Source organism: Salvia miltiorrhiza, chromosome 2, assembly GCF_028751815.1.
Source record: "Salvia miltiorrhiza cultivar Shanhuang (shh) chromosome 2, IMPLAD_Smil_shh, whole genome shotgun sequence".
Lineage (NCBI taxonomy): Eukaryota > Viridiplantae > Streptophyta > Magnoliopsida > Lamiales > Lamiaceae > Salvia > Salvia miltiorrhiza.
Window position 1 is genome coordinate 75,735,448 of NC_080388.1, and position 27,436 is coordinate 75,762,883.

Below are 27,436 nucleotides of genomic sequence, written 5' to 3' on the forward strand. Positions count from 1 at the left end.
AGAATATTCAAGGTCCACTTATATCATGTAAATATAGTCATTGCAAATTATGTCATGATGATAATAATATTAACAAAACATAACTGTCAAAATACTTTGAAACCAAGACACCCAGTAGCCAGGGGAGACTGAGCTAGAGAGTGGAGATTCTTAAGAGATGGCACCATTTGTTATAAGAATTTGATTGGGTTGTGAATATGCTTCATTTTCATTTCCATTTAGATATGTTAGTAGTAGGAGTAGAAGATCTTGAATCATTTTTATATACCTTCCAACAAACCTAGAATGGCAATGGCAATGGCAATGTCCAGCAAGGGCCCAATAACTTGCATTATAGACATCTGCATATAAGTGCCTAAAATTTAGCCAAGTCCAGCCCAATTTGTTCCAATGGCCCATGGACTTCATCTAGTCAAATGTGGGAATATGAGGTACTATTAAAGTTATATTAACCAACATTGATTCAAACTAAGTTGTCGACTTGTCGTGGTTAAAAAATTAGTATTATCAAATTAATTCAATAATTTAATTTTAAACTACAATAACATTAAAAAATTAAAGTAACATACAAAAGTAGCTCATTACATATAATTTATTTGATACTAATATGAATAAAACGGTCATCGACTTATGGCCAGATACCATCTAAATGCAATATTTTGAAATTTAAACTCAAACTGCATCTAACGACTCACCGAGACGTCACAATTTGACAAAGCATCAGCTTGTAGTTATTAAATTTTTTTATTCCACATGTACGTGGTCATTTTTTGAACATCATGGGAGCAACAATATCTTAGGGCGATAATAAAATAACATAAAGAACTCATTGAGGCACCCCACCCCACTCAATTATCTATAATGGAGTATATATTATGGGATGATTACAATTATCTTTACATCATTAGCGTTTTCCCCACTTGTGTTACTTATATTAAAATGTCATTTTGCTATCGAAATATACTCCTTAAATACAAAATTGATCTCTTACATATAACTTTGAATTCACTCTAACTGATATTCCGGAAAATCATGAATGGATGACACCACATGCTCAGTAAAGTCGAAGTTATTATTGATGGCAAAAGAAATGAATTTATTATTACAAGTAGTAACACGAGAAAATGAATAATAGTAGAAACATTTAATATCAATAAATAAATAAATTCTTAATACGTGTTAGTCAAAATAAACACATGAGAAAAGGTAAGCAATGGTTTTGTTGTGATATTTCAAATTTCAATTTGATTCAGTCTGAATCTAGACCACTGATTTGCATCGCTCGCTTCTTCATATTCAGCTCTCACGCCTCTGTCCCAATTGCCCATTTTACAAGAATAAATTTTTTATCCATCTCCCTCACACCTTTCTGTAATCTGGGTCACTTTTTTTTTTTTTTTTTTTGAATCTCTGCAATTTTCATCGTATCTTGTTTTTATGGTATGCAATAATCAGGGTGTATTTTGATCTATCGTTACTGATACTGAAACGCTCATTTGATTTGAGAAAGATCCAAGCTTTGCGATTGCTGCCTGGCCTGCTTTTTTGTTACTACTTTTTTATTATTGAATAGTTAATTAGTGGCAAAAAAATGGACCGATTCTAACATTTCTCAGATATCAATCTCCACCTTCCAAGACCCCACCTCTCTTTTCTTGCTTTCTCTCTCTAGAACTTCACTTGTGGCGTAAAGATGTATTTTTGAATGGTTGTGTGATTTGGAAAAAAAATTGGGATCGATGATGTACGGAGGCAGCGGAATTCAAGGGAAGAGAGACATGGCGATGGAGTATGAAGCTCAGATAGCCGTATTGAGGCCGAGCATCCACAGTCGAAGGGCAAACATGATGGTGAAATTCCAAGATCTGTACGGATTCACGGTTGAAGGAAATGTGGATGATGTGAATGTGTTGAATGAGGTGAGAGAGAAAGTGAGGCAGCAGGGGAAGGTGTGGTGGGCGTTGGAGGCCAACAAGGGCGCCAATTGGTATCTGGAGAGCTTTATTCCTTCCACTCTTCTCAAGTCTTCCCTTAAGTTGTCCACTTTGGTGAATGCCATCACTCTCAAGAAGCTCATCAGGAAGGGCATTCCCCCCAATTTGAGGCCCAAGGTCTGGTTCTCCCTCTCTGGTGCTGCTAAGAAGAAGTCCACTGTGCCCGATAGCTATTACAATGATTTGATCACTGCTGTTCAGGATAAGATTACCCCTGCTACCAAGCAGATTGATCATGTATGTCGCCTTTTCCCTTTCTTTTATTTGCTTGTTGTTTGTTTCTAAAAACAGTTTTAGGAATTTTATGAACAATTGTTAGTAAAGAGTTGTGATGACACTATGGAATTGCTTAATGGCATGATCTAACTGCTTGATCTTCTTGGAACCTGCCCTGCACATTGTTTTTGAAGAGCTAGATTGAATGGACATTAGACTATAACTTGGTCTTTCGCAGTCGCATTTGATTGTTAAAGTTTAGGTCAGGCAGCATGTTGGCCACCTCTAATTATGGTAACTGTTGTGCTTAATGTTATAAGAGCAATAGCCATAGGTTTTGCAGAACCAAGACATAGTTTTTTAAGACAATCACTCAGATATTTGAGTTTGACTTGCTAAATTTATTTGACATGAGTTGGCTCTAAAGATTTTGGTTGCAAGAAAAAAAGGGTGAAAATTTTAGTTGTGTGCTTGACGGTTGTTTATCTATAATGCTAGTACAGGATCTTCCTCGAACTTTCCCGGGCCATCCATGGTTGGACACCCCAGAGGGGCACGCTGCTCTAAGGCGCGTTCTTGTTGGATATTCTTTTCGAGATTCTGATGTTGGTTATTGTCAGGTGATTCTTTATACCATACTGAGAGCTTAATATGACTTTTTTCTTTCTATTTTGGAAGACAAGAGAATTTGTTGGTTATTTTTTTTGTTTTTATATATTATGTATGGTGCAGGGTTTAAATTATGTTGCAGCACTACTGTTGCTTGTGATGAAAACTGAAGAAGAAGCTTTCTGGATGCTCGCCGTTCTCTTAGAAAACGTGTTGGTTAGTGATTGTTACACAACTAATTTATCTGGTTGCCATGTCGAGCAGAGAGTGTTTAAAGATCTGCTGACCAAAAAGTGCCCAAGGTTCTCCTGTTTTCTTTTTGTTTGATGATGTAGCTATGATATTTGTGATTTATTAAAAGAAGAGATGAAATTGATGCAGGATAGCTGCTCATCTGGGAGCTTTGGAATTCGATGTTTCTCTAGTTTGCACAGAGTGGTTTTTATGCCTATTTTCTAAGAGCTTGCCTTCGGAGGTTAAAATCCTTTTGTTTGCCCCTAATATAAAACTTCCACGTAGCTGTATTGATACTAACACCGTTGTTCCATTCAGACAACGTTGCGTGTGTGGGATGTTCTTTTCTACGAGGGAGCAAAGGTTTTATTCAGTGTAGCCTTGGCAATTTTTAAGGTAAAGTTTATACAGTGGGGTTGAGTTTATGTATATGCAGACTAAACTTGTGGCTTTTGATGTAAAAAGCAGATGAATGAAGAAGAGTTGCTGTTGACACATCATGTAGGTGATGTGATAAATGTTATACAGAGAAGTAGTCATTACCTCTTTGATCCTGATGAATTGTTGACGGTAACTGACTCAATTTAACTTATATCGCTTTGGCTGATATTCTTGACCCGACTCATGTGATGACCTTTGTAGGTTGCGTTTGAGAAGATAGGGTTCATGATAACCACAAACATATCAAAGCAGAGGAAAAAGCAGGAACCAGCAGTGATGGCAGCGCTTGATCAAAGAATAAGACGATTAAATTCAATAAACGACGATGAGAAATCGTGATCTTAGCACAAGACAACTTTTGTTGTACTCATCTTGGTGCCGAGCTCTGCACTAGCAGAGATGTTGTAATTGTAAATTATGCATCCTTACCCCTCCTTTTCATGATTCTTTATTTGGTAAGGTTAATAATATTATAATTGCCTTGGCTAACTATGAAGCTTGGTGTTCATCCATTTTTCATCTTCTACTCCAATTCAAATAGGCTGCTAAGAGTTTTTTTATGGGAGGAATACGAAAATATAAGATAGAACACGATAGGGCATCCTAAAATGGAAACTGCAATTTCTACTACATCGACTCGTGCAATGTACGTTGAAAAGAGTAAATGATAAGTTGTCAACTTCACAAATCGTCTGTTGGTTCAGGAACTTCTTCTAATATGCGGTTTATATCACTGTATCCAGCCGCAACACTGGAGAAATCTCCATAGCAATCTTGGTTTTCTTCCATCAAATAGTTAGAAACTGCACTTGCTCCAACTCCTTGATTCTCGATCAAGTGGCTGCGCTCCACGGCTACTTGTTTATGTCTGGCAGTCCAATCTGGTCGACTCCATAAGTATAAAGGCGGCGTGTCCAAGTTCCATTGTTCGAGTTGCTGGTCGTGCACATCTACTGACCCAGGAAGGTAAAATGACTGATAGATTATCAAGTCAGCGTTCTTGACTTGTCAGTTTTAGAATCAAGCTTTTAATTACTGAATCAATGCATACCTTGCCGGATAGGATTCTGTCATCTTCCCAAATAAGGTCGTATGGACTCTTTTTCCTGTCCAATCTGTGACAGCCAACAAATGATAACAAGGCCGAAAAATGAGAAGAGATGAGTTGGTATCAGTTCTTGCCTTTCGGTCTCTTTGGGAACTATGAGAATGAGAAGCTTTGGCTTGAAAGTTAGAGCTTTGTTTATGAATTGGTTGGCATGGGATGCTTGGACCCCGAAAGGAGGATTTAGGCCAATGATCTAGCAAAAGACCAGCAATGCTATATGAGTCAAACAGATTAAAACAATGAAACAGGTACGTTCTTCAACACTTGCCACATCAGAAATACACATTACCAGTTTAGATCCTTCAGGTAATTCTTCCGGAGAAACAGTCATCCAATCCCTTTTCTCGAAATTGAAGTCATTCTAGAAACAAGATGTTGGAAGGTGTATGATATGGTCAGATTGCAGGGTAAATCAGCATGTAATGATACAAGTACATAAGACAGCAATACAATTGATAGTTAGACCAAAAACATGATTGAACATACACTGACACTGAAGATCCCTAGTACCGATTCAGCCAGGGCAGTTTCATCATTTTTTACACCAAAAATACGATTGAATTCATGTTACTGAGTTTTCTACACAAGCATTATGTTTGATATTTGGAAAAAGGGCAATTATATTCCCAGGAATAAAAGGTTGTGTTCAGCTGCATTTTGACCAGCTATGCATATCTCAATCATGCAATGCACAACAAAGTAAATAAACAAATAAAGTCTGATAACTTTAGTTCTGAAGTCAGAAGAGAACCATCAGAATGCCTACCCTTGTCTGTATAATATCATAATTTTTGAAGGAGCACTCTTTCCCCATTCTATCGAGTTCTTCCTTCATAAAGCAGCTGAAGTCATTTGATCCACAGCTGAAATCGACAATCTGTATTTAATAAAAGGTTCAATCATGAGCATATTACCTTCTCTAACATTGAGACATACCCACTGAAATGTAACATTTTCTCTATCAGAACAATTTTCTACAAAATATATTCATGCGTAGTAACAATTTGAACTAATAAACTAACACAGACTTAGATTCTATTAAGACTCACTGACTAAACATCACATTTCAATCTCTCAATCATCAGGTGAGCAACTGAAAAAAAATCCTTAACTCAGGCTTCACTGAATACAAGCAATTGCTTGTATTCAACTATATATGAGACTTTACAAATATCATTCTTTGTTATACTCTGAATTAAATCAGAACAGAAGAGCATGATGAGATATTCTACTTTGTACATGCAATTTTAGTTCTAAGAGATTGGTATTAATTTAATCGATTTGGTTTCTTTGAACATATTATATAAAAAAGGCTTGTTCCCGAAGTATATATGGCAGCCCTAGAATTGTAGCATGCAATTGATGAGGCCATGAATTGTTCTTACCATATCACCATCTTGAACATACCAACGCAGCCGATTTACAACCTGCATAAAATAGGTGCAACCGAGGATAAATAAATTACAAAGGTAAAACGCCAAAAATAGGTCTAATCCAACTACGTGGGGGCAGATAAAAATCCAAGGTGTTGAAGAAATTGTTCCTTCCCCCTCTTTTCTTTGGCAGAATTTTTTGAAATTCTCATTTAGTAAACATAAGATATTACTTTATTTCTTAATGCGGATGTTTTTATTTTTTTAAATAAATAAAGAGAAGAATAAGAAGTGTAAAGAGACCAAGTAGAATAGAGAATTAATACAGTTTCATAAAATTCAATATACATTATGATTACATATAAGAATGTTAGATATTATCTCTGATTCTCTATTGTAATTTGTAATTGTTACTTGTATAATAATACAACATCAATATATTTGGAACTGAGGGAACCAATATTTCTTCGATAGAACGGGACATGTAGAGAATCAAAAACAAAGATTCAAATGTTGACTCATTTATATTATAAGCATACTATGAAATCTAGCTTTATAATTTAAGAGAAGGAGAAATTATTTTTTATCTTTTAAAGGAACCAGAAATCTTTCCTCACCTGCTTTAGCTTGTCCACATTCGTGAAGTGCCGACCAAAAGAGGTATAACGCACACCATGGATAAATGGAGCAAGATAGACAGCTAGCTTCCTCTGGAAAACATATACCAAAGATAGCAATGGCTTGAGAGTCTATGTTTCCAGTCTGAGAATGTCATAAAAAACAAACAAAAAACAAGATGCATACAGTTTACACTGCACTAAAAAACATATGGCAAGTGAATCTCATCCAACAATGTTTTAACGAAAATCTCAACATTTATTGGAGCCAATGTTTTTTACTTCATTTAGAAACACCCAGGAACTCACAAAACGTTATACCTATAACTTCATAGCCTGCTTACTTTCAGCAAGAGTTGTCCTAAGTGCACACAACATTGCTATTTGTGGGAGGAAACAGTACTTGTGTTACAAGATGCACCATGTTTACAAACATCTGATGCACTCGTATAATAATGTGATAAACTTGAGCATTCGGGGAACAACAATTCTGAACCTGGGCCACAACAAGTTGATAAGGAGAAGAAAAGTGACAAAGATGGCTCATCCTACAAGTGGCCCAAATGGGAGAGAATAACATCCAGCTGGTCAAAAGATCATCAGATGAATTAAGGTTTAAGGATAGCATTTGGTGAAGAGACAAAGTTGTATAGCATAAAACTTGTTGCTATATAGCCTCTATCTTTGGTTCATGGTACAATCAATAAAGGAGCAGCTGTCCTTTCTCGGGGCTGCTCTACCCATTATATGGGCAGAGGACATAACCCTTTTGGAAAGAATGAACTTTGATGTTTCTCTATCTCTTCTTTCCTTTCTCTCTCATTTTACTATTTTGTACTCTTGTTCTTGAGATTGCATGTTTAGGGTTTTTGAGTGATTGAGTCTGCTACATATGCTGTGATTCATCCGGTGATTGTTTGAGTCATTTTCATTAATCGATTCTTAACACTAATCTTAATCTCCTTGTTAGAGTGTAACATAATGCTAGATACCGGTTATTACTCGTTATGCCATAATTGTACAAACCTTCCATTTGATCATCTGAGTAAGAACAGCAGGTTCACAAACATCCTTTGCATCCTTAACAGTACCTCCTTCTTGTAATTTCTGTACAGCTCCTCGCATAGCCTAGAAACCGAAGGCATTATGAGTCTGCTACGTATGCTATGCTTTGCCTAAAGGCATTATGACCACTAACTGGGCCCAATTAGGAGAGAGGAAAATACACCTGCACCGAGAGCTCTATCTTTCCCAGGGTAATTGTCTTATTTACTTGGAAATATGTGGACTCATGAGAACATTTCCTCCTTTGATCTCCAAGAAATTCTTCCTTGTTAAAAGAAGAAATGGATTCTTCCATTAATTTCTGTATCCTGCAAAGGGAATAGACATTCAAGCACAAAATTCTCTACCAAGACAAACATTAAGAACAACAACATCAGATATCAGCAAAATACAGGTCATCACCGGTGTCTCATTTCTGCAGTTCTCAATGTTGCGGCATTTCCAATTGGGACATTTTCAGCTGCAGCCTTTTCAGGAATTCTTTTCATACTTGATATTGACATTCTCTTACCACTTATCTGGTTGTTCTTGATTGCGGAAGGCTCCTTTAGACTTCTGGAAGGAGGACCAACATTCATCCTGCTTGAACTCAAGTTCTGTTTCGAAACATTTCCAGGAAGATTTTTCCTATTTTTGTTGATAGGACCACCACTCAAAATATCGCCAGATGTTCCTTTAGAATGTTGTTCTACTTTATCTTCATCTGGTAGAATTCCAAACGCCTTGCTCCTTGTTGAATGTTGCCCTCCTTTTCCATCATCATTAGGGAATAGCAAATGATCCCTTCGTGGCGTGAGAAGTTTACGGCAGATCTTATGATCCCTGAATAGAATATATATGATTTGAAAAAATTCATGGCAATCTCGAGTACATTTTCAAGAAAACGAAAGGTACATACCTGCAATATATCAAGATTCGCTTGTTCAAAAGACCTGTCCAAGCCCTCTGAGGGACTTTATTGGCATCATCTTGATGAAACAGTATAGTACTGTAAAATTTATCAACAGTTAAAACCTCGGACATATCTCAACAAATTAGTGCCCAAAAGAACATAAGTGGCTACAACTTATGGGCAACCTTGGCAAGCATTTACGGTGGTATGCCTTTGGACAGCGTCTGCATATTGCAAACTGCATCTCAGGGAACTTTTTATCTTCTCCTTGCTTACAAATATGACATTTATGAGCAGGGCATGTGAATGAATCTCCAGCTTTGATTTTATTTTGAAATACTTGAGCTTGATAATCATCTCTAGGGAAAAGCAACTTTGATAAACACTCTGGATGATAGAAATGCCCACATGTTGCCGAGACACAAGGGAAGACCTTATGAGATGTAGACAAAATTTAAGTTAGCAACACACTGTAGAAATGGAACACTACCCTCTAATTCCCATGATCAGCTCCCTCTAGAGGGAAGGAAACCACAACATATGAAGTAGGAAGAACCGATTGTATGCTGAAAACAATGTTTCAGTGACTAACATAGAGGAATAGAAAACAGCATCTGAAAAATGCCAGAAGATGAGTTGGGTATATTTTCAAACTGGGATGCATTTTCACAAAAAGAGATAAAAAAAGAGTGTAAAGCAAGATATTTATGTTCGCAACACCACAACCCTGAAAAGAATGAAAGCGTAATAAAAGCAAAGCCCTTAGTCAACGGATGTTTAGTTGTTGAATAAACTAAAGTCAGTAATGAAGTAACCTAGGTGCTTCAATAATGCTCAAATCCTTTTAGCATTTCCGCAAGTACCAACAACTATATAGTTGCTTAATAATATAGAATCATGCTTAAATGAATTAAGTTATACTTCATAAGACTAATATATCAGACTTGGAACCTTTTTGTTGTGTTACTATTTGAGGCAGGATAAGCATTAAATCATAGCATCGCATGTTTCTTAATATGATATGTACTCATATTAAAATGATAGCATTTCCGCAAGTATGATATGTAAGCATCGCACGTTTCTTAATGATAACATGATATGTACTCTTAAAATGATAGCATCACACGTTTCTTAATAGGATAAGCATTTCCGCAAGTATGATATGTAAAGAGAAGGAACTATCTTACAAGCCTGAGCACGTTCAATTGACAAGTATGCAGGAGTATATCCCACAAAATATTAATGTTGAATCTCTTTTAGGAAAAAATAAATAAATATAAAACACGAATTTTTAATTCGTAACACATAGAAACAAACAAAAGAGATCACATAATGAACTGCAACATGTTTCTTGCTTATAGCAGTTTAAAGGGCTAAACATTAGAGAAAAAAAGCACCTCTGCCCCAGAAGATTTATCAGAATTTCCCAGCCTCCCACAAATAAAACATTGATGCTGTTGATATTTGCAATTCCGGCAGAGAAAAGTATCCATTGCCTGCTCAAAAGACCAATATAGCTTTCCTTTCAGATCCATGATCAATAGAACCGGAACTACAACATCCCTTTTAAGGAAAACTGACATTACTGCATGTGCAGCATGAAAAAGAGACATGACAGAGGAAGGAAGAAAAGGTGTAATGCACCTGGACTTGATCACTGCTATAACAAAGAGATTCACATTTAGAATCAGCACCCGATTCTATAGTTGCATGAAAGGATCGTATGCACCTCCCTTCACAACTGCATTGAAGTATAACACATCACAAGGGCAATTTTTTCAGCAAAGAACCAAGAGCAATACTAATTCATCTTTGTGCGTCTCAAAAAAGAAAAAAAATCATCTTTGAAACATGTGGACTCAAGAACTATTGAAATGCTTTAATTATTGACCGTTGAGGACTTTGATACAATTTATTGCACTAAGACCACTTTCTAAGCATGCAGTAAACAGATAAAAGTTGAAAATACTTGCTTACCCCAATACATCGCCACCATCATCACAGTACGCACAGACGTTATCAAACAACTCATCATGGTCTTCATCACTCAAATTATTATGGGCATCAATGTTGGCATCATCATCATCATCATCAACTATAAACTTTGCTTTCTTCCTTGTCATATTTTCCTGAAAACAGAGCAAAAATCATTTTGGTTAAGAAAATAGAAGTAAGGTATATATAAGAGAACTTTCAAAACATGTCAAAGATTTTGGGCATGGAGGCTAACCTGACAGAAAGCTTTTCTCTTTCCAGGTATTTGAGAAAGAAAGGCATGCAGATTCTGTTTTATTCGCCATTATCACAAGTAAAGATATACCACAAAGTCAGACCAACCACCGAAATGCAGCTTAAGAATATTAAAAACGAGCAATGCAGCAGTAAGAATAAGAGCACAAGCCTTAGTCTGGGCAATATCTTTGTCCCTCAGAGCAGCCTCTTTCATCAATTGCAAGTGTGACGCAAGATCATTTTCAGAAGGTGGATCCTCATACGTACTAAATGCAGGTAAGAATGTGAGAAAAATCAAGAGCATAAATGTAGATTTATAGTAAACAATGATCAAGAATGGCTACCTGAAGGTCTTCCCTAGATGTTTCCATAAGTCTTCCCCGGATATCTCCTTGGAGCTCTTCTTTATAAAGTGGAGACAGTGAATTGTAATGAGGGCAGTCCTCACAGTAGATTCATAACCCTTTCTTGGTTTGTGGAGCTTTATCCATCTCCCAAACTTGGAATCGCGCAGCACATAAATTTCGGGAAGGACATAAGACAATACAAACTTCCAGCCAATAACTTTGGTATAGATTTTTCTACACCCATCATGCACCGCTCCCCGCAGATATACAGGTTCAGTTGGTGCTGTCACCCTTTGGCCATGTTCCTCCCCCTCACTGTCGTTCCATATAAGAGGTAGACTTGAAAATGAAATGGGATTCTCTTTGCTGTCAACCAAGAAATAATTAGTCGCGCAGTCTAGAGCAATCTCGCCCTCTTCATCCGATAACGCCATACTGCATTCAAAATTTGAATTACCCAAGAAACATATGAATATGATAATCTGAGGGCAGTGAAAAGTAACCTGAGCACGAATCAACAAAATCAAAGAGGTTTTCTCATGTACTAAGCGAACATGTTAAAAGAAACTAGAAGAAGCAGAAAAAATCTAGAAGCTTCCAGAAATGGAAAATTTTGATCCAAGAACCGTAAAGTAAAAAAGCGAAAGACCTGGTAAGGAAGTAGCATCAATCATGTAACACCACAACATACACTCAACGAGATCGCGTTGATTAGTGGGGGAAAAAAGAAGATGAACTTGTGGGGAGTTTGATCTTTGTCAAAATAGAGCATTATTAGTAAGATGGGTCACCTTGATCGACAGGGAAGAGCAAATGTGGCTCTAGCGAAGATGTATATTGTGATCCTCCCGCTCAGGCGCGCGGCTTGCGGCGTGTGTTGTGAGTAGAGTATGGAGTTGGGTTGGTCGAGAGTGAGAGAGTATGTACGGTTGCTCTGATTTGGTTTGGCAGGTTGGCAGTGGTAGTGCCAAAAAGATGAAGTGACGTGACGTTGCTCTGATTTGGGCTTTCTGGGAGATCCATCGTCAAAGTGGGCCTTATAGCAGCCCATATTTGCACTTCTTTTCTCAAGGGGCCCAATTTGAATAAGTATATTTTATATTTATAAAATAATAGTAGTATCATAATGTTTCTATATTTATGTAAAATTAATATCAATTCAATTATTATAATATAAATATAATTAAAAATAATAATTATAATTAAATATATTTGAGTTGAATATTAAAAAAATAAAAAGAATTTATAAATAAAAAAATATAAAATAGATTTATTGAAAAAAATGAGAGAAGAGAGAGAACTTTTTAAAATTTTAATTTTTAAATAAATATAACTTTTACATTTTAAATCAAATATTTACATAAAATATATCAAATTAAAATCCTTATCGTGATCTTTAATTTGATATGCATATGTATTTTATAATTAATCGAATTTCACAATTTTAGATAAAAATAAAATAAAAATAATAAGAATATAAAGAAAAAAGAAAAAAATTATAATTTACAAACAAACCTTCAATTTTATTATAATTATAAAATTAATTTCAAATTGAATTCTTTAATATATTATATAAGAGTATTAGATTCATAAATCACAATGTCTCTAAAGTAATCATATCCTTTGACATACCTTAATTAATTGGATAATAATAACCATGTGCGTTTAATTTGTGGGTTCTTTTTTCTCTAAAAAAATTGTGGTTTTTTGAATAGAAAATATATTGTTTTATTCAAGTTTGTAATTGTGTAATAATTACTCATAATATTTTTTATTAAATTAAATAGAGCAGAAAAAGAATTTTGTTGAAAAGCACGAGGATTGTTGTAGCGGCATAGCAGGCAAGTAAGAGTGAAGGGTGAGATGTCGGGCGGCGGCATTTGGTCGGAGCTAGACGATATAGAGCTGGAGGCGGCGGACTTCCACTCCTCACTGCCGCTGAAGAAGGTCCCTTACGGAGACATTTTCGAGGCCTCCCGCGCCGGCGACGTCGACCGCCTCCGCTCTCTGTTGGAGTCCGGCGTCAACGTCAACGCCCGCGACCAATGGGACTCCGTCGCCCTCTACTACGCCTGCCTGGCCGGCCATCTCGACGCTGCCCGGATGCTCCTGGAGAGCGGCGCCATCTGCTCCGAGCATACCTTCGACGGCGATCGCTGCCACTACGCCGCCCTCAATCTCAAGGTGCGCAAGTTGCTCAAGTCCTTTGAGGCCCGCCCGCCGCCTCTCCAACCTCTACAGGCCGCGCTCAGAGACACTTTCTTGTCCTGCGAAGCCAACACCGCCTACCTCCAACACCAATTTCAATTCAATTTCACTTCTCTTCTCTCAGGTCAGCTGCCTCTACCTTTTTCCCCCTTTTGCTGCGCAGACGACTGTTGATTAAGCCATTTGTTTTGTTGATTAGTAATTTAGATGCGGAATGCCACTAGTTTTTGAATGGTGACTCCATGTGGAATAGTAGGTCATTCATCACAAGGAGAGTCCAGTTCCTGCTACTGCCCCCCCGATTTTGTATTCTATGTGCAAGGAAGACCCCTTGAAGCTCACAGACTCATCTTGGCTGCCCGATCGCCATTCTTCAAGAAAAAGTTTGAGACTGACTGGAAACACAGAAAGGAAGTGCGATTTTCACGGGAGAAGCTTTCTTATCCGTCTCTTTTTAGCCTTGTCCACTTCTTCTATTCCGATAGGCTAGAGGTTGCTGTTGATGACATGGAAGATCTTGTTAGGATTTGCAAAGTTTGCAAGTGCCAGTCTCTACAAAGTCTTCTTGAGAAAGAAATACTTCATCAAAAACATGCTAACTACAAAGCTCCTAGAGAAATACAAGACTCTCAGAAGAGGTTCATCTTGCTGGGCATTTCCCTTCCAGAAGAAGATCGTCTCCCTGCTGCATTACATCGAATCCTCCAAGTCTCTCTTGCCAATTCCTCCAGAGCACAAGACTCACACAATAGTATTGATGGTTCTATGCTGACAAGAGATTTAGAAGAGGACCTTGCAGATGTTTGTGTGAGGGTTGAGGATAAGATATTCCGATGCCATCGAGTTGTCTTAGCTTCAAGATCAGAATACTTCAAGACCAGATTATCCCGAATAAAAGATTTCATTGAAAACAGTGACCCTTTACCTCATCAGGCCCTTCCTTGTCTTGAAGAACATGACCTAAATGCAGAGACTTTCCAGAAAATGATTGAGTATATGTATGTGTTCCTTATCTATTATTCCCTCCATTCTCTGTCACAACCATACACTTCCAACTTACATGCTAGGTCTGAACATATTCTAAACCTTTTTATTAAATATTTCATCAAGGATCGTGACACGTGAACCACACGTAATCACCTCCTTTGGACTTCTGAACTTCTAATCAAGGATCATAAGATTCATGTTAAGTGTCACATGTGTGTCCGGTGGAAAAAAGACATGCAAGTTCTAAAAGGGAAGGGTTGTGTGGGAAGGATGGACGGAAGGATTTTGCTTCTTGATACACATTCCTTCATCTTATTCAACTTCAGTATTGAGCTTTTATTTTATCTTTAGATTTTTCCATATGTGAAATTATTAGAATCTAGATATTAGAGCATCCATACTTATTCCTTAGCCATCTCTTTCACTGTATTTGCTGAAATCTCTTTCATTACTGTGCCTTGATGCACAGTGCAGTGCCCATATCTATCCCTTTAATTCCTATCAGAAGCACAACTAAAAATACTAATTTGATCCACATGCTTAACACCATGCTGTCTTTTTTTGTGTACTTGTTACCTGGATATGTGGTGATTCAAGACGGATAATGATTTTGAGCATTGGGTACATGTGTGTTCACATTATCATTGGATTATCAATGTTTTTAGGCTTTTGTATTTACAAATGAGAGAACTGGGGTTAATTTGAGGGTTAACTTTACTAGTTCATACTTAATGTTGAAATCATTAGCCATAGACATATTATTTTCTACCAACCAATCACTACCAGCACAAACACCTTTTTTTTTTTTATCGTCTTGGCTCATAGTTGGTAACAAACTCTCTAACTTATAATATGTTCTTCCCATACTGTACAAGTTAAATTCTTGAAGAATTGCCAGTTGGTGCCAACAATTCTACTCTGGTTTCTATCCAATTAACAAAAATATTTGTTGTTTCAGGTATACTGATGGTCTCACAGAGATAAACCCTGATCAGGTGTGTTTCACCTATATCCCATGCACTGAATTTATTTTGCCCATCCTATTAAATCTTTAAAATAACACAGGCCGAGGAAATGTTTGATGCTGCTTCAAGATATTTGTTATTTCCTCTTAAACGGCCAGTCGCAGATGCTCTTCTACCTCAGTTGGAGATGGTTTCCCCTGCAGAATTATGTCATTGGTTGCTACTAGCTGACATGTATGATTCATTAAATCTCTCATTTAGCCTTCTAATAGTATTCGTATGTGTGATATGTTTCTTCTTGTTCTTGTTTTTTTCTTAAGAGGAAATAGATTAGAAATAACAAATATCTTGAAAGGCCTTCTATAGTCCACTGGTTACCTTGCGCTGTTTATTGGACAAATAGATTAGAAATCTTTTTCTTGTAACTTGTTGAACCATGGACTAGTTGAAACAAAGGTATCATTTATCGCCTACCTGTTAATGAAAGGCCTTCTATAGTCCAGTGGTTACCTTGATAATGTGTAATATTTGGGTAAAGAAAATCTTGCAATCTTGGAGGCAATTTTAAAAATAAAATCTCAGGATCAGGTCATGGGAGTTTAGTATCTGCAATTCTATGTTGCAATCTTTTTGTTCTGTACTTTCTGTAAAAACTAAAGCATATGGTTTGGTTGCTCATTATAGAAAAGTGAGTATTACAAAAATTGTACTCCTTTTACTTTGCAGTTTTGCAGCAAATTGAAAGTTGGTCTCATGATATAATTATATGTGATTGAATTTACTCTGTTTTAGTATTTTGCTGAAGTGATTCTTGTTACATTTGAAGGTATGGTGTCTTAAAGATACGTGAATACTGCTTAGATGCTATAGCGTTCAACTTTGAGACTTTTGCTGAAACTCGTGAGTTTCGGGCAATGCTTTTGACTCTGCCGTGTCCATCTGGAGATTCTTCACTTCGGACAACAGCTCCAAGTGCTCCAGGAACTGAGGCAAATGCACTAGGAGGAAATCTCCTTGATGATTTGCGAGAGAAATGGCTTGAGGCTGAAGGTGCTGAGCTCGACAAGAGAGATGAAAGTGCACTACTCTTTGACAAGCGCCTTGAGATGCTCATGCTTGTGGCAGAGCAGGAGAAATCAGTCAAATCTGAAGATATTGTGCAATGTCCGTATTCTCATCCTCCTCTATTGTCATGAAGTCCAAGGAGCTGGAAGGATAGACTCTTATGCTTTTTTTCATCTATGAGATTCATATCAAAATTAAAGATATTGCTATGAAGAGGAAAATGGAACACCAGATAGCATCTCTTGTATTTATAGTAATATATGTTACACGTGATACATACTGAATGGAAGAAAATGTTGTGTGGTGTTGTTTTTTAGTAGCTTATGATATTCAGATAAAGATCACTGCATTCTCCTATCTTACCATCTTTGCAGCAGCTTCATCAACAAGGTCAATGGCTGGCATAACAAAATTCACGTGTGGTTTAAATAATTTTGCAACTACTGGATCAAGGATTAGATCAATGAGATGAATTATAGTAGTGCTACACGATCACTAATTTGAAAGAAAGGAAATGAGGATCATATACAAAAATAATTAGACCAATAATTTATGGAAACAGGAATAATCTACAAATGGAGCGTCATTAATTCGTTAATGAAATCTGAGTAAGGTAGCTACAACCACAAATGGAGCAATCGATGAATTAATGAAGATCCATTCATGTGGAGCAGCCAGCTATTGTCAGATGATTTTTGTAATATGACAATATATAGCTTCCAACAACAACTAACTAATCAAATACTTCTTTTCACTATTTTTCAAGTCATCACATAATTCTTTTTTGTGAGTGCTCATGATTCTCGTCTTCGACCTCTATACTACTTTTACGAAAATTCTTTGCCTTCATCACACTGCCAGGGCCGGCCCTGAGGGCGGGCGGGCATGGGCGACGGCCCAGGGCCCCAAAAAATTTAGGGCCCAATTTTTTAATACATCTCATTAATTATATGCTTTATGTATACTAAAAATATTAGATAACATAATTTATTGTCAAAAATTCAAAGTTCAATTTAAAATCAATTTCAAATTAATTTGATGATAATTTTGTAACATAATTTTGCGGGCCAAAAATTTTAAATATATTTCATTAATTATAGACTTTATACTATATCGCGTTTCTTGCCCAGTTTTTTGTGCGGCAGTCGGACATCAATTTTGACCACACCGGGCCGTAGGCATTGGAATAAGCTTTCCATAGACGCGTGAATCCCCGCAATCCGATAAGTAACGAGTGAGATATGGCTGAAACATTATTTCGCAAGAAACGGGGCTAAGACAACGAAATCCCAAGTGGCACATTGGGCTCCGTTTCCCGATAGACGTCCACTATTTTGGCCATAACTCATTCGTTATGGGTCGGATTCATGTCAAGCCAACACTGATTTTAAGCTAACTCAGAGGGCTACGACTATAGTTGGGCCGATCCGCACGATCCCGAGTGCATCGTGTTTGAAGATCGTGCGGTTCAGAATTGCATTTGAACGATAATCGGATTTTATGCGCACCTTTCCTTCGTTACAAGCCAGAATGTCTTGATTCTTTTGCCTTTGGAACCCATATGCGATGGGGAACGTATAGTGATGTTCCAACCACGTTCCGACACGATGGTAGAAAATTTTATGACAGGACTAAAAACTTCATTGAAGTCAACCCCAGCAAGTTGTTCAAACCCGCGAGCAACCAATCGAGCTTTTAACCTGTCAATATCTAGATTAGATAGAGTTTTGACCCGAAAAAACCCATTTGTTTGAGATGACCTTGTAATCAGGGAAGGGAAGTATGCGAACCCAAGTACCTTTGATATTAAAAGCTTCTAATTCTTTCCTCATTGCCTCAAACCATCCAAGATCGACAAAGCTTAATCATCAGTGATAAGAAGAGAAGGACATATTCTTGCCACTCATTATTAATGAAGCTTCATTTTGAGAATCCACAATTGCAAATAAAGCCTCATGTTGAGTGTCCTAGCTGTGCCAGATAAGACTTAGGTTTGAAAATCTTGTTCTTAGCCCTAGGTAACCATGGAATATGTATTGGAGGTGGAAGGTGCAGGCAAGGTAGTGGAGGTAGAAGGACCAGAGGGGTCTGGACTAAGGGAGGGAATAAATGGTGATGGAGGAGGTGATGAAGGAGGTGGTGGAGGAGGAAGTGGTGGAGGAGAGAGAGGGGGGAGAAGAATCTGATGAAGAGCTAGAACTGGAGGGAGATAAAGAGAATCTGAGGAGTAAATAGGCAGGATTTATTTCAGGAAATAGAAGTATAGGAAGTATAGGAGATATGGCCGTGTAATAAGGTTTCCTGGGAGACGAGAATCAATCCAAAATGACCAATAACGAAGGAGATATGGCCGAAAGAAAAATCGAATTTCTAGGGTTTTTAGGGTTTCTATGGTTCCACGGTTTCTAGGGTTTTTAGGGTTCTTAGGGTTTCTAGGGTTCTTAGGGTTTCTAGGGTTTCTAGGGTTTTTAGGGGTTCTAGGGTTCTTAGGGTTTCTAGGGTTTTTAGGGTTTTAGGGTTTCTAGGGTTTTTAGTTTACTATTTTCGTCATATCTTCTTCGTTATACGTCCGATTGACTTGATTTTTTTTGCGTTGTAAACTTTATTACATGGAGTACAACCATGGCTGGACTAATTTAAATTTTAAAATGGTAAATTTTGTTAGGGTCTTTAGGGTATTCACTTGATTTTTTTGCGTTAGAAACCTTATTACATGGGCTACAATCCTGGCTGGTTGAATTTCAATTTTAAAATGATCAATTTTTTAGGGTCTTTAGGGTTTAGGGTTTAGTGCTACTTCCTTTCTGCATAAGACGATCACTAATTTGAAAGAAAGGAAATGTGGGTCATATACAAAAAAAATTAGACCAGTAATTTATGGAAACAGGAATAATCTACAAATGGAGCGTCATGAATTCGTTAATGAAATCTGAGTAAGGTAGCTACAGCCACAAATGGAGCAATCGATGAATTAATTAAGATATCCATTCATGTGGAGCAGCCAGCTATTGTCGGATGATTTTTGTAATATGACAATATATAGCTTCCAAAAGCAACCAACTAATCAAGCACTTCTTTTCACTATTTTTCAAGCTATCACATAAATCTTTTTTGTGAGTGCTACTGATTCTCGTCTTCGACCTCTATGCTACTTTTACGAAAATTCTTTGCCTTCATCACGCTGCTTCACTGTTTCCTCTCAAAGATGGAAGATAACTTCAATTCTAGGAGCAGGAGATTTCAATTTCTTTTCAAAGTAAGAGATGATTCGAATTTATCAAATAGGGCTTTGAATATTTTAAATGGGCCCAATGGGCCGTATTATGTAGTGGACTTCAAATTGAATACTTATCGGAGGCAAATGTTTTATTTGTAATTAATTTGGCATTTAATTAATGTAAGGCAATGTTAAACGACGGAAATCGACTTTCGATGTCGTCGTCGGCGGTAAGGTCATGGAGAATGGGATGAAAACTCGGCATCGCCTCCTCGCGCCACCGTCATCCGCCTCTTTGAGAATCTTCTTCCACTATGGCCTTGTAAGCAAGCCATTGGTTATGAATCAACCAACGAATCACATGAAGGGAGTAGGTTCGACAAGCCAAAACATGCAGTATCAAATCAATCGAAAAGCGGCCCTTATAGGCCTCCACACTTGCGAAAAAATGTTGCAGGTAATCAACAACGTAAACATGAGGAGTGCCTAGTTTATTCTATACATGAATTTATATCATTGGATTCAGATTGCAATGATAATGATGGATCAGTAATGGATAACAACAAAGCATATTTAACTGAGGCGAGATTAGCTTGCAATTATTTGTATTCAGGTTGGTTCATTTTGTCTTAATTCTCTTAACCTATGTGTTTCTAGTTGCCCATGTGCCATGATAAATTTTATGGCCTTCACGTAGAGCATTCTTTTTCTACCATTGTTAAGCAACATCAATTTCCATCTACATTAGAGTCAACATGGTCAGTCGTACTATCAAATTAGAAAGTTCTAGTTCTCATAAATTATTTCATCCTCATCGAATTTTAACAAGTGTTCTTCATCCCCATTGCCTTCCCGTTCTCAAGTGAATCGCTCAACTTTCAATCCAATATCACCAAGTGATGAAACTTTGCTTGAGGCAAAGGAATGAAACCCCTATGATCTTCTTTGGAAATTAATCTGCACAAGTTTCTTGAATATGCTCATTGGAAGCATGATTTCTTGAAACTTTTGAGGATTGTGTACTTGCTTATTTCTTTGTCTTCCACCTAGAGGATGAGCACAAAATAAACCATCTGCTACTAATCTTAAGCGCACGGCTAAGAACTCGGATAGGGAAATTGAGGAACCAAGTAGATAACTTTGGTTGAGATCTTTAGAATTTAGATATGAAAATATGTTACGATAGTAATAATATTACTTAATTTATAGTAGTTCCAAGTTATATTTTCTAGTCAAATAAAACTAGAATGCTTATTTCCTCGATGGCTCTTTCATCTAACCCTTGGATTTCGCTCGAAGGATCTGTGTCGAGCTGATCCCAAACTGTTTACAGTCCAATGGACAATGCTTTTGCCATCCAATAATGTGCTGCAACACAGGTTAAGCATGTATTCCTTCATATCTTGTTTATGATGTGGCTGTATGTACTAAAGATTTCATGTCCTATTTCTTGTTTTGTTTGTATCATTTATTTACTTTTTCTATTTTATGTATGAAATATGACACTACTCTGATGAGTTACTTTCTTTCCGACCCTTCGTTGAAGGTTAATTTTCATTATATCGGCTGCAGTTTCTATCAAATGAACCATTTCTCTGCTCTTTTTATATTTATGTATCTTTATAAATATCTCTGCAATCATCTATCTGTCTTTTATTTATCCAAACACTCTGGTCTTATAATGTAAATTATGTTCATATTTCCTTATTTGAATTTATGTACTAACTACTAAGACACTGTAGACTTTTGCTTAGGTCCGGATTGCAGCTACTTCAAAGAGCACTCAAAATATGGGTCATTTACCACACTTTCTAATTCTCTTGGGCATATCTTGATGCAACTTCACTCAGGTATTGGGATCTAAAAATTTGTTTGATTGTCTACATTTTAAGATCTAAGATCAATCTATTAGTAAAAACCTAATAGTTGGGCGCAGCTATGCTTGCACCTTTCCCCTTATGACATAAATTTGAGAGGTGTAACATGTACAATCTCCAATACTTTTCTTCACATACTATACACTATTTGGAGAAAACCTTTACTGTAATTCTTTTCCTTAAATAATTGTAGGAAAATTTGGCTTGTCCAATAACGGCTTTGTAATTTTTCGGGGTAACCCTGAACTAAGCACTGACATAGTTTCTCCAAGATTCATATCATCATATCTTTAGTTTCTTTTAGTACATCATTATTTTAAGAAGAAATGTAGAACATCATATCAATAGCCAAATAACCCTGACTTTTGAAATTGATGTTGTAGTTCCTTAATGGTGTCATTGAATTATCTTGGTTGTCTAATTATATGTTGCTCGGACTCTCCAAAAATGGGAGAGTACCCGTGTCCGTTGGGTACGACACGGATCCGGGTGCGGAATACGCACCACCGGGTTCTTCATATTTCGTGTGGACTCGACAATGAAAGAAGGGAAGAGAGAGAGATTAAGTTTGTTTTTTTCTCTGAAAATGAGTGTGGTTAAAAAGAAGAATAGAAAATGAGTATGGAGTACTGCTGGATATTAATTTGAATATTTTAATTTCCTATACATTGTGCGGCAAATGCCACAAATTGGTGTAGAGTTCAAATTTTTTGTTATATCCATACATTTTAATGGCAATTGTATTATTAAATTAATGCATTTAATTTAATGGCAGCTCTCAGGTGCGTATTACAGCTTCACGGGCATTAGCAAACATATGTGATTCTCTTAGTCATTGCTTGGATGCACTTCATGCTGGAAGAGGTTCAATTGGTGGGCCATTGTTGAAATTTTTATATTTATTTCACTGCAATTGTTGATTTTTTTTCCTCCAATCTATTGTCTTATCTGTGCAGGATCTAGAAAATGTTCTGAATTCACATCACTGCTAGTAGACAGTGCATTGCGCCTGGCAAGGGACAATGACAAGGTAAAAAGCCAAGTGCACTTTCTTGGTTGAATGAGGCCTCAACTAAGTTGGGACAATTAAAACTCTCTTTTCTCTGTTTGCTTAGCAAGACTTGTGATGCATCTGATGGAACTGATTCTAATTGGTCATTGTGTGCTCTTGCTTTGGCATGTCCCAACTTGTGTGCTCTATGTGCTCTTGGAATTAAAAAATGTATATATTCCAAAAAGAAGAGAGAAGAGAGAGATTTTTTTTTTAAAAATTTTAATCTTTAAATAAATATATTTTTTATTATTTTAATTAAATATTTACATTAGATATATCGAATTAAAGCTCTTATCGTGATCATTAATTTGATATGCATATTAATATATATATATATATATTAAAATTAAAACAAAAAATAATAATATGCAATAAAATACTTTTAAGAACAATTATGTAAATAATTTACACATAATCTTCATGATTTTAATTTAAAATTCAATGATTTTCAACATATTTTGAAAAAATAAATATTAAGTAATTAATCACTACCCTTATTTTTAAAATTGACATGGTCATAATTTATTTATAATGTTTATTAACTTATTAACTTATAATTTTTATAATAGTTATTAATTTAAATAAATAAAGAGAAAAAATAACACAAAAATAGAAAATAATTGTACACTATAGAGAATAACATAATAAATTGAAACAAAATTATTCACAAGTAAAAAAATAATTAGCATTTCCACCCCGAAAATATTTTTATATTTCTATATTTATATAAAATTTATACCATCTGAATTATCATATTTATTAATTAATGTAATAAAAATTAAATTTTAACTGACTGTATATGAGTGAATATTGAAAAAGAAAGTATAGAAGAGTTTGCAATAATAAAAATTAATATTATGAAAAGACAAAAAAAAGAATTAAAAAACATGTTTATTCCAAAAAGAAGATTGAGGAGAGAGAATTTTTTATTTTTTTTTAAAAAAATAATTATGTAAATAATTTACACGTTTTTTTTTTATTTTTTATTTTTTTTTATTTTTATTATTAGTTGTATATTTAATTTGAATTTTGTTCTTATTTAAATTTAAAATAGGCTGAAGAGAAGAGAAAAAATGGGCTGAGTTAAGATGCGAGTTTGGGCTGTTGGGCTGAAAATTTAAATGTTAGTAATCTTGGGCCGCTTAGAGTGCCGAACTTATGACCGTTGGGTGAACACTTGGGCTGAAGTAAAAGGAAGGGTAGGACACTAGGGTTCGAGAGACGCCTCTCGGGCGCCTTCTCCCTTCCCCTCTCTTTCGCTTGCCACCGAGGGTTTCATTTGGAGAATGCGAATTGACGGTGCATATTGACGGGTGAAAAGCGGTCGGGTGGGAAATGAGGCAGACGCTTGTTGGGGGAACAGAAGGGGCGGAGGCGGAGGATATGGGAGGAGGATGCAGATTGCTGATGGATTTGGGGCGTCCATGGTGTTTTTTGAAGATTGAAGGAACAAACCAGAGATCTGATCGGAGGAAGCAAGCCGGATCGATTAACAGGAAGATAAATCCACTACTCCTGTCCGGACGAGCAATTGAGTTGTCTTCACCCTCCAAAGAGCATCTGTATCAACCCACATTTGTACTCTATTTTACCTTGTCTTCATATTTATCCTTTTGTATTTCTCTCAATTAAGCAAGCCATCTTAGTTAATTGGTACTACGACTTATAATTATTTCCTGACTTATCAAGTCAACCTGTTCTCTTTGTGGCTTTTTTTGATTCTCCCCATTCATGGTATTGTTTCTATTACCATTTCAAGGTGTGTTTCTTTCCCAGGAGTGGGCATATGCGAGAGCTGTCCACAGTGGCAGAAAATGTGCGAAGATTTTGTCACGGGTAACTGTTTTTATTTCACGTCGGCGCCACCCGCGTTGTCGCTGGCTAGGGACTCGACCTAGGCATTGGCGTCGGGGGTCAATATGAGCTCTGGAAGGTTGATTCAACGAGACTCGAGTAATGGCCGTAAAATCGGCATGGTTCCTGGAAGAAAGTCTTGAGATGGATGGATGAAGACATATGTATGTTTTGTAAGAGGGATAAATTAATGCTAGCATGAATTTAGATGGCTTTGAAAGAAAAGATATGAGACGTGTGCATTAATATGTATAAATAGTTACATTGCATATGTAATTTGTTCAATACGCATATGATCAATATGTTATCTAAGTTAATTTCACATGTACAAAGTTGTCATACAAAGTTATGTTGTAACTGCAATCAATCAATTAACCCATAATCAAACTTTGTGCCCAAAAAAGTAAATACACTTGTAATCACAAACACACTTTTGAATTGGTCTGTATAGGATTCACATAAAGCAAAGAAAGGAAAATACTTATTGAATCATGAGAATTAATCAAACACTTTGATTTTCCTATAAATATGCATGCAAGATTTCAAAACCACACCACTAGGCACAAGATGGAAAATATTTCATCTTCACAAAACATATATTATCATAGCATATTCAAACGTGCATGACAAAAAAAAAAGAAAAAGAAATCCCATATTGTCGGATAGTTTTAATTCTAAATTAGTGAAACGAAGCTTCCTCGATGATTGTACACAATCACTTCCTTTTCGTCAAAACCACACAATCACTCCTCCACAAAAGGATTCATCAAATGCTCCCTTCACATCTCGACTTATACATCTTCACCCAAAAACTATATACACAAGGTAAAGTGAAGAGAAGAAACGAGTACGTGGATGGTCATGATCATCCGCATGCAATTAGCACTTCCTTCAACCATAACACTTGGAAATCCATCATTATGAATAATACTTGATTCTTCACCTCCAAGCTTAGTATAATCTCCTCATGTAACTCGCCATTCTTGCACGTGATGCCTAAGTATTGATGATCAAGAACGCCGTAATCTCCGGCTAAGAATTCGTCTGCCGCAAGACAGCAACTGCACTACTTTGGTCGAAACCTAGAAAATGGGCAGCTCAAGCTGCTTGTAGTTGATGCAGATTAGACCCTTAACTGGCCCAGCTTCAGGAAAGGCGGGAACTCATTCGTTGTTTGTGTAGGAGCTTTATCGGTATGGTTCTCCATGTTGGGAAAAGTGGTGAATAAATATTCACGAGTGTTCAAATAAATGACACTTGCACAGCGGAACCAGGATAATTCTTTTCCCTCTTGCTGGATTACAAAATGGGATCCAAACCAAGAAAAATATTTGGTGCAAAATATAAGAAAAATATGAGACAAGAATTTTTACGTGGAAAACCCAAATTGGGAAAAACCACGAGACCGTAGTCTAGAAATCTTCCACTATGTATATAGTAGGCTTACAAAAATCTCCCTACACAAAATAGGGGAAACACAAAACTCAAGTTTAATAACTTGGAAAAACACAAGAGGACTGAGCTACTATTTTAAGAGAGATGAAAAATCCTATGATTTTTCCTCACAATTTTCTTCTCTCAAATGCACTCACCAAACTCTCTCTTGTTTTGCCTCACACCTCTCGCACTTCTGCACACTTTCATTTGGCAGAATGAGCCTCAATTTATAAGAGGTTTGGGCTGCTGTTTGTTGACAATTGCTGCAAACTTTCTTCCAATTTGGTGGGCTGCAGCTGCCAATTGTTGAACTCCTCCACTGCTTCACGTTTGATCAATTAAATTACACAACTAATAGTCAAAAAGTTGTGGCTCAAATGTCAAAAGGTTTGGGGCCCACATCAAAGTGGAAGACAACTCAACAATTCTCCCCCTCCACTTGATGTGGGGATTCAACTAGACCTGCTTCACGTTTGCAGATCTCAAACTTATCTCGGGGTAAGGACTTGGTAAACATATCTGCACCATTCTCATCGGTGTGGATCTTCTCGAGCTGCATTAGTTTTCTTTCAAGTGCATCTCGAATCCAGTGATATCTCACATCAATATGTTTCGATCTTGAGTGAAAACTCGAATTCTTACTCAAGTGAATTGCGCTTTGACTGTCGCAGTAAAGCACATACTTCTCTTGCTTCAAGCCCAACTCTTGTAGAAACTTCTTCAACCACAACACCTCTTTGCAAGCTTCTGTCACAGCAATGTACTCAGCTTCCGTTGTGGATAATGCCACGCATTTTTGAAGTTTCGATTGCCACGAGATAGCTCCCCCTGCAAGTCTCATCAGGTATCCAGATGTGGATTTCCTGGAATCTATGTCACCAACCATGTCTGCATCCACATATCCTTCAAGTAGAATATGGTTATCACCAAACTTCAGACAAAGTTTAGAAGTACCTCTCAGGTACCGAAATATCCATTTCACTGCTGTCCAATGCTCTTTTCCTGGGTTTGAGAGAAATCGACTAACCACACCAACTGCGTGAGCGACGTCAGGTCTAGTGCATATCATAGCATACATTAGACTCCCCACCGCAGAAGCATATGGAATCTTTTGCAGTTCTTCCTTTTCTGTCTCACTTGTCGGGCATTGTGCTGAGCTTAGCTTCATGTGACCCGCAAGTGGAGTGGCGACTGGCTTCGACTTGCTCATTCTAAATCTTTCAAGAACTTTCTCAATATATTGTTCTTGAGATAACCAGAGCTCCTTGCTCTTCCTATCCCTGAAGATCTTCATTCCAAGGATCTGCTTAGCCGCGCCTAAGTCTTTCATCGCAAAAGACTTGCTTAGCTCTTTCTTCAGCTTATCAATCTTGCTGGCATCATGGCCTACAATTAACATATCGTCAACTTAGACTGACAATATGATAAAATCACCTCCTGTGAACTTCTTGAAGAAAACACAGTGATCTGAGGTGGTCTTGTTGTAGCCATGGGTTGACATGAAGGACTCAAACTTCATGTACCATAGTTTGGGAGCTTGTTTCAGGCCGTACAAGCTCTTCTTCAACCTGCATACAAGGTTCTCTTTTCCTTTGACTTTGAAACCTTCAGGCTGGTCCATGTAGATTTCTTTGTCTAAATCTC

The 27,436-nt window shown here is 36.9% G+C and overlaps 3 protein-coding genes across 3 annotated transcripts; 2 read left to right on the plus strand and 1 right to left on the minus strand.

Moving 5' to 3' along the window:
- The first annotated feature begins 905 nt into the window (after window positions 1-905).
- LOC131009570 (uncharacterized) lies at window positions 906-3,983 on the plus strand. The gene is made up of 7 exons (XM_057936986.1): window positions 906-2,231; window positions 2,714-2,830; window positions 2,943-3,121; window positions 3,201-3,294; window positions 3,372-3,449; window positions 3,522-3,623; window positions 3,696-3,983. Exons 1-7 carry the CDS (start codon window positions 1,740-1,742, stop codon window positions 3,831-3,833), a joined length of 1,200 nt encoding a protein of 399 aa, XP_057792969.1. The 5' UTR covers window positions 906-1,739; the 3' UTR covers window positions 3,834-3,983.
- A 112-nt stretch (window positions 3,984-4,095) lies between these two features.
- On the minus strand, window positions 4,096-12,188 carry LOC131009568 (protein ENHANCED DOWNY MILDEW 2-like). The gene is made up of 19 exons (XM_057936979.1): window positions 11,920-12,188; window positions 11,126-11,563; window positions 10,951-11,047; window positions 10,780-10,833; window positions 10,527-10,678; window positions 10,194-10,290; window positions 9,947-10,045; window positions 8,735-8,982; window positions 8,556-8,645; window positions 8,060-8,479; window positions 7,821-7,965; window positions 7,619-7,720; window positions 6,593-6,685; window positions 5,988-6,029; window positions 5,369-5,479; window positions 4,892-4,963; window positions 4,677-4,795; window positions 4,546-4,609; window positions 4,096-4,469 (listed from the first exon to the last, which is right to left on the minus strand). Exons 1-19 carry the CDS (start codon window positions 12,177-12,179, stop codon window positions 4,176-4,178), a joined length of 2,997 nt encoding a protein of 998 aa, XP_057792962.1. The 5' UTR covers window positions 12,180-12,188; the 3' UTR covers window positions 4,096-4,175.
- A 740-nt stretch (window positions 12,189-12,928) lies between these two features.
- On the plus strand, window positions 12,929-16,669 carry LOC131009571 (BTB/POZ domain-containing protein At2g04740). Its single transcript, XM_057936987.1, is given in 6 exon segments — window positions 12,929-13,460; window positions 13,590-14,334; window positions 15,282-15,318; window positions 15,389-15,522; window positions 16,115-16,452; window positions 16,455-16,669. Coding segments are annotated over 6 exon segments (1,776 nt in total). The 5' UTR covers window positions 12,929-12,991; the 3' UTR covers window positions 16,508-16,669.
- The last annotated feature ends 10,767 nt before the right edge of the window (window positions 16,670-27,436 follow it).